Here is a 14,725-nt window from a genome sequence, read left to right on the forward strand (position 1 = left end):
TAAGTCAGGGTTTTAATACCAGTTCAGACCTAAATTCAGCGGGACACAGGAGACAGTGCAAGTTACCCCAGTGTGGTCCCAATCAGAGGTCATGAGAGCTGGAGTATTCATACTTGCACTCACAGTCACTAAGGTGGGGGTGAGCTTAATTCCTAGAACTTCAGTTTTGTGTGTGAAAAGGCGTTCCAGTAGCCTAAGGGTGGTAGCTCTACAAAGAGAGAAAGAAATCTGAACGGATATGGTCCGAGCATTGACTTGGCATCTGCTACACCATCAACACTCTCATCATCATCACCATCACCATCTCCAACATCACCATCTCCATCTCCATCATCATCATCACCACCACCATCACCATCATCATCATCACCATCTCCATCATCATCACCATCACTGTCATCATCACCATCATCACCACCACCATCATCACCATCTCCATCATCATCACCATCACTGTCATCATCATCACCACCACCATCATCACCATCATCATCACCATCACTGTCATCATCACCATCATCATCATCACCACCACCATCATCACCATCACTGTCATCATCATCACCACCACCATCATCACCATCATCATCATTATCGTCATCACCATCACCATCTCCCATAAATCACACAATGGTACCTAGTTGGAAAGGCATTGTGTTATGTTCTGGGGACAAAAAGAGCTATAAAATGCAGGCCCTGTTCTTCTACACCTTAGAATCCCATTGAAGAGACAGGATAAACACACAAAAAGAAGTATATGCAAAGTGCCAAATAAGTGTAAATGGTATTGCTATGGGAATGTATTGGCATTGGGTGATAAGTTAAGATCCCAGCAGTACCTGAGTTGGATATCAAAGAGGGGATAGGGTTTAGAGAAGTAAAGAAGAAAGGGAGAGTGTGGATAGGGAAGGAGGGGAATGACGAATGTTTCAGGGAGAATCAATAAACTTGTCCTAATGTAGCGGTTCTCAACCTTGAACGCTCATTAGGATCACCAGGGAGCTTTAAAAATCCCAACACTAGGGGCTTCCCTGGTGGCGCAGTGGTTGAGAGTCCGCCTGCCGATGCAGGAAACACGGGTTCGTGCCCCGGTCCGGGAAGATCCCACATGCCGTGGAGCGGCTGAGCCCGTGAGCCATGGCCGCTGAGCCTGCACGTCCAGAGCCTGTGCTCCGCAACGGGAGAGGCCACAGCAGTGAGAGGCCCGCGTACCGCAAAAAAAAAAAAAAAAAAAAAATCCCAACACCCAGCCGTAGCCCAGGTCAATTACACCAGAATTGCTAGGGTGATTCACCAGATGTTTCCAGTGGACACCCAAGGTCGAGAACCACTGTTTTATTTGATGGGAAGCAGCACAGGGGAAACTGGCTAGAACCCTACTAGAGATAACAGAAGAGCTCAGATTGTGGGAAACTTAGCTATGTAGAGCTGATTAATCTAATTCTAACGTTTCTATTGCAAGCTGCCTTAAGGTATTTTCATAAGTCAGGCTAAAGTAAATACAGAGGCTGGAATATTAGAGGAAGGAGTTTGAACTTTATGCTGTAGGTGATGAGAGGTCACACAGGGTCCTTGAAGATTTCTGAGCAGAGTAATGATGTAAATAAAACAGCATTTTAAAATTTAAACAGGATGTAGGGTTTCAGAGCAAGAAGGACAATACCTGATGGAACTTGACCTTGGCTGGTAAGGGGCAAAGGCTACTGAGGGTGAAAAAGTCCCAGAGGTTCTGGGCATGGAGTTGCACGGAAACAAATAACCCCAGGTATCAAGTATCAGGTGGTTGCAGAAATGACCTAAGCGTGTTTATGTTCCGTAGAAAGAGACCTCTGTGGCTCACAGGAGATCCAGTTTTGCACAGAAACCAGCCAGAAAAGACTCAGCTTTTCTCGTGATTGGGTCTGAGTAACATAGTCCAGCTACCTGGAAGGTGAAACATATTGGAATGAGAGGAGAATCCAGAGTAATGTTACACCTTGAAAACCTGAACACAAACCTAAATGGTGTTCTAGAGATGACTTGCTACGCTGTTGTGTGGCAAAGTATATTTTGAACTGAAAATTAAAGTCATATGCTTATTCAAGGAGAAAAGGACAAGATTATAGTACTGAATATCAATTTAAAGAGGTAAACTTTCTTTAATACTTATAGAACGTGAGAGCAGAATTCGTCATCAACAAATGGGAGAGGTTTTCAGTTTGGGATGGTCTTACCGGTCACTGGAATGGGAATCCCTCAGCTAAGAAAAGGAGAAATCATTTTTAACCTGTTATATTACTTTTTCAGCTGTCTGTTTTATTTAGTATGTATTTGATGGAAGGATTTTGGCCTCATATACAGATATTAATGAAGCAAGGAATGAGGGTAGGTATTTATTTTTAAAATTACTTTGCAAAAAATTAAATGAAAAACTTCAAGCTAGTATTAGGATGTAAGAGGGGAAATCCTGTCTTCATTTTGCTCCTTACCCAGCTTAATGTCATGATCTGTTATTCTAACTACTCTGCTGCCAATAATCCTCACTCCCCGCCCCTCATCTTCTTTTCATCATACCCAGCTGGCAGGGCCTTAACCCCGGATGAATCCAACATCTGTCTTTACCCGGTCTCCACCTGGGCTGTTGAGTGCTGGTGATGAAAATCTCACAACAAGGCAGATGGATATTGATACAATGCATAGCTGCACCTGCAAACGGGCCCTTGACATTGGCTAGAAAGTCCTACGATGATCTGCCAGCTATCTCTCTGATTCTGCCGAAAGATTGTTTTCAACCCACAGCCTTTTCAGATATGAAACCATTGCTTTCTCTCCTTCCACCCCGTCTGCTCATTCACAGCAGGTGAACTTTTCTTTTACCTTCGAGAGAAAACCAAAGCCATCTGCAAGGGAACTAATTGCACCACATCTACAGATTCATGTGTATCTGCGCCTGGGGAGACGGAAAGGCATGGGTGATATTCTGCATTTCCTACTAACAAGAGGTGGAGTCTACTTGCCCACGCTTTGAATCTGGGCTGGTCTTGAGTCTTGCTTTCACCAACAGAATGTGGCAGAAGTGACGTTGTGTCAGTTGTAGAGCTCAGGCTTCAAGAGACCTTACGCCTTTACCTTTGCCCTTTGAGAGCCCTCCCAGGCAATGTAAGGAAGGGTGAGATTGACTGCTGAGAGGGGAAGTGGGTTAAAAGGCTCTATAACCTGCGCCTGCCCACCTCTTTGTCCTTATGTCACACAACCTCCCCCCTCACTCATGACACTCCTATCACACAAGGCCTTCTTTCTGCTCCCTGGCTCCCAGCTCAAGGCCTTTGCACCTGCTGTCCCTCTGCTCCATCCACCTGGACCACTTTGCTCCCTCCCCTTAGCAGGTTTTGCTTCTCATCACTCAGATCTCAGCTGAAGTCTCATCTCAGAGCGTCTTTGGCCATCCACCCAATTTAAGGAATCTCCTCACGGACCCACTTTCCATTCATTGCCCTGTTTCACTTCTTCGTGGTACTTCGAGCTTTCTCCCTTCTCCTGTGAGCTCCCTACCCCCTGCTTCCTCATCCCTCCAAATGAAGGCGCTCTCATATTCTTATATGACCCTGGCTCTGTGGCCATACTTCACTGGTCCAGGATGGGCCCCTAACCTAGTTGGTCCAGAGCCCTTCCTGGGATTTTCAGAACTGGAATTGAGAAGCAGAATCCATTATTCTCTAATGACAGGCATCTTACATCAAATTCAGCAACAGTTAGTGGTCATGTGTCGAGTCATGTGGAGCAAATGACTCTGTGAGAACAAATGACACTCACATGATGAAGGGGAGAAAGGAAGTTATTTTTGAAAGTGTTTTTTTGGTTCTGACTGTTTCTGAGGTCTGAATTAAATTCTGGATGCTTATATAGTTGAGAAACTTTTTGCATCAGGATTTTCTTTGAAAAATTATAGAAGACTAGAGCGTTGATTGATTTAACTTGCTATTTCTTGTGTCTAACATTACACTCAAATATAGATGCTTAATATGTGCTTTTCGATAATAAAGGTGATGTGTATTCTACCTGCAGGAAGGGAGAGTAGATATTTTCCGTTTAAATCACACTTTGATACTGAGTGAGAAAACGGAATTAAAAGTTGTAGAGACAGCAAGTGATCACCACTGAGAAGGCCCAGTAGGACTCTCTTACGTTCATATATCACGAAGCACCAAACCCTTCTGCATGCTGCAAAAAAGTATGTGTTCAGAGGCAGGACTGAGGAAAAATGCCAAATGGTTTAAAATGACTGTCCCCTTTTATTATTATTAAGGTCCATTTCAATCTTTATAGAAACCAAGCCAGTGAAACACATTCTAATTCTAAATAATTATGCAAACTATGTCCTGGGCACTGTGGGGAGACACAAGATAAGTTACAGACTCAGTCGTTAAGGTGTTTATTAAAGGAAAGCTATTTTTTTAAGTATATAAAATAAATGACTACAATACAAGGCAGCTGTGATGTTTCTATGTGAGTTACAAATAAAGTGCAATGGTGCCAGGGCTGGGGTAGGAGTTCACGGTAGAGAAACTTCATATTCAGTTGTAAGAACCAGGAAAGGCTGCATGACTAACTTAGGCATTTGAGCTGTATCTTGGAGGATGGGTAGGCCTGCAAAGGTCAGAGATGGTATGAGGAAGCATCCCGCCTTTGAGGATTGGACAAAGGTATACTTGGCATGAGCACGAAGCACACTGAGCAGCTAATGAAGGCCTGAGCTCGTAGGGTTGGCAGGAAAACAACAGAACGTCTGTCTACTGGCATCACTGTGCTGGGGAATTGGGAGGTTCAGGACACGGTATGGTATGTTCAGTTTCAGAAATTTTACGTTTGCGATGACAGCACATTATCCCCTGAGGCTGAACAGGAGGCAGTGGAAATGTGGGGCTGGTGTCTGAGAGGCATGTTTAGACTGGAGATGTTAAATTTAGAATGAAAAGAACCACATTTTAAGAAAAGAAGCATGAGCGTGATTTGCGCATTGTCTGGGACATGGACCAACGAGGGTCACAGACTCTACAGTGTCACTAGAGGTCATCGTGGAGCAAAGAGACATGATATCAGGATGACCGGAGGCTGAAAATCAAACTGAAACAGCAGCTCTTAGGTCCCTGATGTGTTCAATTCAGTCAAATAACAGTTAAGTCTGAACCTGATTCTTTGATCTATAGCAGGGTCCCCAACCTTTCTGGCACCAGAGACCAGTTTCATGAAAGACAAGTTTTCCACGGACGGGGGTGGGGATGGTTTCGGGATGATTCAAGTGCATTATGGTGAGCTGTGCACTTTATTTCTGTTATTATTACATTGTAATATATAATGAAATAATTATCCAACTCACCATAATGCAGAATCAGTGGGAGCCCTGAGCTTGTTTTCCTGCAACTAGATGGTCCCATCTGGGGGTGACGGGAGACAGTGACACCTGAAGTGTGTTGCTTATGTCCAGTCTACTCCGTAAGATGCAGCTTGTCACTTGCCACTCACGGATATGAGTCTGCAAGCAATTGATTTATTATGGTGTCTGTGCAGTCAAACCTCTCTGCTGATGAGAATCTGTATTCGCAGCCGCTCCCCAGCGCTAGCCTCACCGCCTCAGCTCCACCTCAGATCATCAGGCGTTCAATTCTCATAAGGAGCGCGCAACCTAGGTCCCTCGCATGCGCAGTTCACAGGAGGGTTCGCGCTCCTAAGAGAATCTAAAGCCACTGCTGATCTGACAGGAGGCGGAGCTCAGGTGGTACTGCGAGCGATGGGGAGCGGCTGTAAATACAGATGAAGCTTCGCTCACCTGCCCTGGTTCCTAACAGGCCACGGGGTTCCAGTCCATGGCCTGGGGGTTGGGGTCCCCCGATCTACAGGAAATCCTTCCCAAAACCAGTTTCCTTCCCTCAAGTTTTTGGAATACAAGCATGTGCCCCAAGGGCTTCCCAGCTCATTGCTTTGGCTCTGCAGGCTACTTCTTATCTCCCGTAATTGAGTCTCCGGCTGCTGCCCTTTCCTTTCCTCCAAGCCTGGACACAGGCTCCACAGGTAAGACCCAGCTGGTATCTCGGGGATAACAGAAGGGAATTACCACGCAGAAAAGAAAAACCTCAAGCTGGATATTAGATAGTACTGCTCCTAACACATTAGCCAAGCTCCCCTTTAAGGGACCCTCGTGGCTCTCTCTTCCTTTGCTCCCCATCGTGATGCTCCTTTAAGGGGCCAGCTTACCTCACACCACCGTGTGCCCCCGACCTGGAGTCCAGACCCCTAACTCACACCATAGCTGCAGAGAGCAAAGCAAGCCATTCTCTTCCCTGGTCCTAGGCTGGCGTCCTTTCCTGTCCCGGGATTACTCATAGTAAGAACACTGTTAGTTAGCTTGACTATAGTAATCATTTCACTATGTATACGTGTATCAAAACATCACATCGTACCTCTTAAATCCATATAATTTTTATTTTTAAAAAACACTCTGTTTCTTCATGGGAAGGTCTTATCTTCATCCACAGGGTGGACAGAGTCAAAGCAGTAGTCAAAAGTACAGTTTAAGAAGCCAGAGACCTTCAGGGTTCAGGAATATCGTGTGCAGGGGCTGTGGGAGACAGGTGCAGGGGTGAGGTGGGGCAAGCCCAGTCTCATGCTTCTTACAACCTTTTCTCTAGCGTCGTGGTTTGGTTTCTCAAGATCTATGAGTAAAAACTTGGACAAAAAGACAGCACTGAAGAAATACAAAATATATATGTTTCAGGAAGTCTATTCTAAAATCATATTTAGGAAAAAGAATTGAATTCTGTAATTATGCAAAGGAGCAGTCCCGCTAGAGAATCACCCAACTGACATCACTGACTGGAAACATATAACGCCCCATTCATGAAAGCTTAATTTTCTGGTGCACTTACCCTAAGCTGAGGTCTTTTATATCTCCATTTTGCAAAGAAAGGAATTGAGGGTCCAGGGACATACTGCTAATAAATGGCCCATCAAGATTCAAACCCAGGCCCACCTAACCGGTCAGTGTGCTTAAACACTAAACAGTATTTGATGTACTAGGAAAACCAACTTTGTTTAAACCAGTGGTGAAGTCACTCTTTTCTCCAGGGAAATCTGTATAAGATCCCTTCTGAGGATTTTTCATAAAATGGTATCATGGTCATCATTTGTACATAGATATTTTGGACACAAACATCCTTACTCATTAATTCAACAAATGTTTACTGTGCACCAAAATCAAGCCATGATACTAGGTGTTATGGAAGATGCAAATATTACTTCCTATAGGAATTTATAATCGAGCAAGGGAGAGGAAATAAAAGACAAAACAGAATTTGATGAGTACCACAGGAAAAATGAAAAAAATGTGTGATGGAGGTTAAAAATGGGAGAGATTATATGTCCTTTGGGAGCTGGGGAGCTTTCGTGGAAACGATAGCGATTGGGAAAAGTAAAATAAATATAAATACAAAATTAATATAAAATCAAAAAATGAAAAACAGACGTCTAAATAAGGGGGATAAAACAACATGAGGGATTATTATCAAGATATCAGGACTCCTGCAGCTGACACCTTTCCTACCTCAAAATTATCAACGGTTTCCATGGATTTAGATCAATTGCTGTAATCATGGCTAAAAATTGCTGCGCGTATGGGCAGTGGTGCACAGGTCATACTCAAAATAACGTCCCCTCTGAAAGGATGGGGCGCACTGGGATGGTCGTCTGTCACAAGACTGGTGCTCTTCAGGAGCAGCGTAGCCACACCTCGCTGACTCACTTTTACTGATGTTTGTAATGTGTGTCAACACATTGCTATCTTTGTGCAGCCCTTATCAGACTGTGAACGACTAGAATACACCAAATAATAGTCTGTGAGCTGTTGACCAATACTTCGACTTTTTTCGATAACGATAATGCCCTTTAAACTCTGGAGTTCGGAAGTGGCGCAAAATGTGATTCTAATACAAACTAGCCTCCCTCACACTTAAATTTCTTTGGTTAAGTTTCTAGCCCAAATCAGACTCTAAAGACATCGCTGTAAAAAAAAAAAAAATTTTTTTTCCCCTAGAGATTGAAACGACTCACCTCCCCTTGGACTACGAATCCCATCATGCAACGCTGCCAAAACCCCACCGCGGGGGGTGGAGCCGTAGGGGGGCCGGCCACGGCAGCGGCGCGTGCATTCTGGGCGTTGTAGTCTGGGGCCCCAGCCGCCGCCGGGAAGCCCCACGTGGTGCGTGTGGCGGCCGCTCTGGGCAGCGGCTACCGCGCTCTGTCCGCGCAGCCCTCGGGGAGCGGGTCCCGGTGGGGGAGGCCGGCCGGCCGGCACGGCGCGGGCTGCAGGGAGGGCCGAGCAGCCCGAGGCTTCGCGACGTTTTTGCGACAGCGCGGCCGTGTTCCGCGAGTCCCCTCCCTCCGCTCTCTGAGGAGGTACCGGCTGTTGTGCGGCGCTGCCTTTCTGTCTGAGTGGATGGGAGAGCGAGCGAGCGAGCGAGTGAGTGAGTGTGAACGTGTGTGAGCGCGGCGAGGCGCGAGCGCCCGAGGGGCAGTCCGCCGCGCCGTCCTGCCGCTGCCCGCCGCGGGGGCCGAGCGCGCGGCCGGAGCGCAGGGTCCGGCGCCCCGCAGCCCGCGGGGACAAGGGCAGCGACCGCGCTCCCCGCCCCCAGCCCTCGTCCCTCACCCTTCTGCGCCCGGGGACCGCGCCGTCCCCCCCGGCCGGCCCCCGCCCCACCGCCCCCCTGGATGTCCCCGGCGCCCTCGCGGGGCCTCCTCCTGCCGCCGCGGCCGGGCCGGCGTTGCGGCCGCCGGGCGTAGAGCGGGCGGGTTCCCGGGGGCCGCGGCTGCCAGAGCCTCCCCGGTCCCCACCCCCGCCCCGCGGCGCCGCGACCCCGCTCCCCGGCCTCGCAGGCCGTGACAATGGACTATGACTTTAAAGTGAAGCTGAGCAGCGAGCGGGAGCGGGTTGAGGACCTGTTTGAATACGAGGGCTGCAAAGTTGGCCGAGGCACTTATGGTCACGTCTACAAAGCCAAGCGGAAGGATGGGTGAGTGTCGGCGTCGGGCGGGCGGCGGCGCCGGGCAGGTGGGCAGCCTCCCTCCGGCCTGGGTCCGGCCGGCCGGGCTCGGGGAGGAGCTGGTGCCGAGGGGGCCGGGCCCGTAAGAGACCCGGCGAGCCGCTGCCTCTGTCTCTCCTGGCGCCGCTCGTCGGGCAAGGGAGCTGTGTACTTTTTTTTTTCAGGGGTTTCGGTACAGATTTCTTTAAAATTTCGTTATGAAACGTCAGTTTAAATGATCTTTAAGGGGGGTCGATTTGTTATGGGAACCTTCTGGGGCTTTCCTCAACTGCCTCTGGACTGACATCCATCAGTCTGGAAGGGAAGCTGGGATCCTTTTCCCCCACCAGTTTGTGATTGATTTACGATCAAATTCGGATTTTATTTTGGGGGAAAAAATCAGCAAGTCAGTGTGGTTCTGAAGAGTTCCTCTTGGTGATCACCTGCCGCAGAAACGTAGTAGTTACTCTTTCGATATCATTAGCTGTGAGTTTTACCTAGAACAATGGGGGTTTGGTGCAGGGTGGGTGGTGAGGAAAAAGGCTGATGACAAATAGGGGAGTCTTGTTCAGGCCGTTCCCCCCAGATGTAGCAGCTGGCAATGAACTTTCAATAATCTCTTTGCTTCAGATATTCTTCCCGAGAAATATTAAGTCTATGACTGGTAACGCTCCCAATTTAGTTTCCGAAACGGGCAGGTGAAGTGTTCATTTTTCCTTTGTCGCTAGGTGAATAGCTTGTGATATTGACAAAAGAGAAGGCATTTCTTAGTTGAGAAAATATAATTTATTAACTCCTGTTTTCCTCTTCTAAAAACGGATGTTGTCTTTATCGCCTTTGACACTGTAGGAAACTGCTGGAAAGAGAACGTCAAAGCTTGTTATATAATCTTTAGATTTTATTATAAACAAAGTAGGTTTACTTGAACATCGCTGTTAGTTTGGTTAGCTGCTGTTTAACGTTTAAGATAATTGCTTTTTTCCCCCCAAATCACACAGGAGGGTATGTTCAGAACTATATTAGCACTAAAAAAATGAAACCATTCAAAAAGCTGAAGTTACCTGGGTTGGGGGGGAAGCCATATTTATAAATACTTTAGTATTCTAAATATTGGCGAAGGAAGGATCTACCTATTCAACATTTTTTCTTAGATTTACTGAGATATCTTTTTAAAATAACTTAAAATGGACTCTAAGAGGAAGAAGATAGTAATTCTCATTAATTTGGAATGTGCATTTCAGTGCTTACATGCAGCAGTAAAGCAGTACTGGTATATGCAGAAGGTAGGGATTTGAAAACTTGATACTGTGGGTGCTGCATGTCTTTAAAAGTACTCTTTAGCAGAATGGATAGTCTGGTGACACTTGAGAAATCAGCTTCTGGAGATGTTGTTGACTCTGTTGTTTAATTATATTTCTCATTGAAGTATTACTCTGTAATAACGTACATATTTAAAAAGTTATCCTTGTTAACTTCCCATAAAATATTTTTTAAAGGACTTACACCATCTCCCTGTCCCCCAATATTATGTAATTTGGGGCATATTCATAAAATCCCTGATCCCATGAGATTAGACATTGTAGTGCATTTGACAAGTCTGTCATCTTTTTTATAAAATTCTGGTGATCTTAATTTCTTTCTAATCTCTCTGAGAAAAACCAGTGCTATTTTCATCAATTACCAATTTAAGCTAATAAAACATATAAATTTTATTAATTTTGAATTTACATTTTATGAAAAACTATAATATTGTTTACTAGCAAGAGGTACTTTTGACCACATTTTATATCTCATGGTCAAGTTTTAATTTAGGCTAAGAATAATTTTAGAAGATTAAATTATACAGTTTAAAATTAGCTGAATGTATAATATATGAACACTTCTTTGTCATTCATGATAACCAAAAAGTAGGTAGCATTGCATTTTGGAAAAAGTTAACTTTTTGTTTATAATTCTTTGGGCTTGTTTTCCAGTAGCCTCTAATGATTTTGTATATAGGAAGAACTGTTTTTTAAAAAATGGATGAAATGTCAAGAGAGTTTTAAAATTACTTAAAACAGTTTTTGTGCTCCAGAGGGAATGTTTTTCGGCTTCTTATAACCTCACTCTGGTAAAATGAAGCATTGTATTTATGAAGCTCTTTTGATCTTATGTCAGTGAAATGTAATTTAGTGCATTTTAGTCCTGGTAAAATAAAATTTGTGGCTGTTTAATCTTTTATAAAAAGATGATGATCAAATAATTTGTTTCTAGTATTGATTTACTTTCAAATGAAATTATATATTCTGCAACTGGAATTTCAGAGAACTCTAGGAACCCAGACAATAACACCTTCAAAGAGAATACTGAGATTTACAATAAGATGAAATAAATTTCATTTAGATATATTTGGCTATTAAAATGAAGGTATCTAAATGTATCCTTTCAGTTGTCCAGTGAGCATCATAGACATGAATAATTAGTAATGGAATTTAGACCAGAGGAGTTAGCTGCTTAAATTATTGTTTTAGGAAATAAAACAGCTTGAAAGGTCATTTCTTTGATTTTAAGTATTAATAATACTCTCCTGCTAGTATACCACACTTTTGGTAAACTCAGCATTTTAAGGAATGTGGGGAAGGTGGAACACTTTATTTGAGGCATGATTATATACATGGAAAGGGGGCCTTTTATAGTTGTGTTATTTTCAGATTCTAATAGAGTTAAAACATAAATGCACAGTAAATCTTGGGAATAATTCACTCTCGCTGTCACCATAAATGAGATAGAGAGTGTCCTTTGTGTCTGAACACCAAAAGGGTACTCAGTGGGAAGCAGGGGGATTCATTTTCTTTCTGAGTCAATTGCATTTCCTCTTTGCAGAATTTAGGCAACCAAACTTATCTTGTTTAAAGGAATGGAAAAGTGTGAGAACCAGAAAACAGTTTGTGTTTTTAAATTCTAAATTCTCATTATTGGCACTGAACATTGTAGAATTTAAAAATTAATTTGGGGTAAGAGTTTGATTTCCAAATAAGAAAAGCAAAAAGACTTTTCTTGAATAGGGTTCTTAGGCTGCTGTACTCTGTGTTCAAAAGAACAGATACTATATAATTGGGATTGTGTGTGTGTGAATGTGTGTGTGAGAGAGAGAGAGAGAGAGAGAGAGAGAGAGAAATATACAGAAAACTTTTGTTGGGGCACTTTTGTAGACAGCACAGAGATTAGTAGGCAGTGGTAATGATAATAATAGCTAAGTTACTGAGTAAGTCTTAGGATCTGGGCAGAGCCCTTTACAGCCATCATCTGTTGAATCCTCACAAGTACCATACAAGTCAGTTGTGTTTTTTCAGTTTTATAGTTGAGGAAACTGAAGTTTTAAAAGGTTAAGCAAATTTGTCCATGGTTACATGACTAATTAAATGTCAGAGCTGGAATTGGGGGATTACAGGCTGGTCTCTTACTCCACAGCCCAGGCTCTTAACCATTATGCTTCATATTAAGGTAAATATAAACATAGACATGGGGATTTGGTGTTTTAGTGGGTCATTCAGAAAACATGAATGCCTTATCACAGGACTAGTCTTTTCAATTAACTGATACTTTTTTAGTATGTTTCTGAACAGCCCTAGTTTTTCTAGTGCTGCAAAAGTAAGTGTGTAGCTATGTGGTGTATACACACACACGTATACGTGTATGTCTCTGTGTGTGTGTGTGTGTGTGTGTGTGTGTGTGTGTGTAGGACCAGACTCTAATAGGGCATGTTAGGATGTGAAAATTCTTCATGTAGTGCAAAGAACTCTAAGTTGGGGAGACTGGAGAACTGAGTTTGAGTTCAGACTCTGCCTCTGATCACCAGTATGACCTTGGGCAAATCATTTGCCCTTGTAGACCTTTGTTTCCTTATTTCTAAAATTACAGGGTTTGAGTTGATCATTTTTAGGGCCTTCCTAGTATTATAATTTGAGGAAGTAAAAATATAAAATACTTTTGCAAGATCAGGTAAGCAACCACTAAGACAAAAATTTTACTTTAGACAGTAATACACATCCATGTTTCTTAATCTCATGCTTTAATGTGGGTTCTCATCAACTGCCAAAAAGAAAATAAGTAGCTTCCAAAGACTTGTCAGCTCCCTTACCTAACATGCCTTGTACCACTGTGGCATTCCCTCCTGTTTACATCTTAAGGTGTGGGATTTATGTGGCTGCTCCCATCCTGTGAACCATTCATTTGGTGGCTAGCACGAGGAACGCTTCTGATTTGATCTGCACTAGAGCTTTTAAGTCAGCTTTAATTCCTTAGCTGTGGTCAGAACTTGGGTGGAACCCTTTATTTCCCCTGAAGGATTTGAATAGTTTTTCTTCTGAATATTGCTGAACCCTGTATCTAGGCTCAGTTTGATTAAGTATTTCTTTAGATGTCAGAAATGCCCAATACAACATGTAATAATCCCCATCAGTGGGGATTTTGCATGCCCAATAAGGAATATTCCTTATAACATTTAAAAAATGTGATGGAAAGGGACAAGCAGAATATTCACTATGCATTTCTTATCTACTTGCAGTTGAATTTATCTGCCTGAATACTCAGTGCATTCAGATCCACTGGGTAGGCCACTTTGAGGTTTCATGCTTAGATCTCATTTTCTTTTTTTTTCCTTTTTAAAATAATTAATTAATTTTGGGCTGCGTTGGGTCTTTGTTGCTGCGCGCGGACTTTCTCTGGTTGCAGCGAGTGGGGGCTACTCTTCATTGCGGTGCGTACACTTCTCATTGCGGTGGCTTCTCTCGTTGCGGAGCACGGGCTCTAGGCATATGGGCTTCAGTAGTTGTGGCTCACGGGCTCAGTAGTTGTGGCTCGCGGACTCTAGAGTGCAGGCTCAGTAGTTGTGGCACACGGGCTTAGTTGCTCCGCGGCATGTGAGATCTTCCTGGACCAGGGCTCAAACCTGTGTCCCCTGCATTGGCAGGTGGATTCTTAACCACTGTGCCACCAAGGAAGTCCCAGAGCCCATTTTCTTAGTAGCAAACTGACAAATTAATTCATTTTGCATTTGCTTATTTGATTATTTTACTGTTTCTTCTAACATTGGAAGAAATCCATTCCCTCAGTCACTCAGCGAATATTTACTGGACCCTTCTATCTGCCAGGCACTGTACAAGGTATTGAGAATGCCAAGATGAATAAAATATTCCATTATTTCAGAAGACACCTACTGAGGAAACAAACGTAAATAAACTATAGCAATTTAATAAGCATTATGATAATTAATACAAGGTGCTATTGGAACACAGACATGGAAGCTCCCAACTGCTTAGGGTTTTCAGGATGAACCTCTCAGAGATGGCAGCATTTCGTTGAGTCTTGAAGGACAGGGAAGATTTCATCAGAAAGGGCATTTCTTTTTTTAACTTAGTTTCTTTTCTTCTTTTTTTAATTTTAATTTTTTGGCCACGCCACAGGGCATGTGGGATCTTAGTTCTCCAACTAGGGATTGAACCTGTGTCCCCTGCATTGGAAGGGTGGAGTCTTAACCACTGTACTGCTAAGGAAGTCCCAGAAAGGGCATTTCAAGAGGAATAGGACAAAGGGTTTTTTTTGTGTGTGCTCTTAAACACCCCAACAAATTTTGTGGGTCTGAATTATTTCTTCCCATGCCTTTCCTCGCCGCACCTTTTCTGTTGCCGGCATCT

At 43.8% G+C, this 14,725-nt stretch overlaps 1 protein-coding gene across 6 annotated transcripts in view; it reads left to right on the forward strand.

The window, feature by feature from the left end:
• Positions 1–8,864: 8,864 nt before the first annotated feature.
• The window catches only part of CDK8 (cyclin dependent kinase 8), a 121,281-nt gene continuing 115,420 nt past the window's right edge, over positions 8,865–14,725 (forward strand). For all 6 annotated transcript variants that reach the window (XM_030882642.2, XM_030882643.2, XM_030882650.2 and 3 more), the window contains exon 1: positions 8,865–9,041. In XM_030882642.2, coding sequence (XP_030738502.1) covers positions 8,914–9,041 — 128 coding nt within the window. In that variant the 5' untranslated portion in view covers positions 8,865–8,913. The remainder of the gene's footprint in view (positions 9,042–14,725) is intronic.

The sequence above is a fragment of the Globicephala melas genome, chromosome 18, assembly GCF_963455315.2.
Source record: "Globicephala melas chromosome 18, mGloMel1.2, whole genome shotgun sequence".
Classification (NCBI taxonomy): Eukaryota; Metazoa; Chordata; class Mammalia; order Artiodactyla; family Delphinidae; genus Globicephala; species Globicephala melas.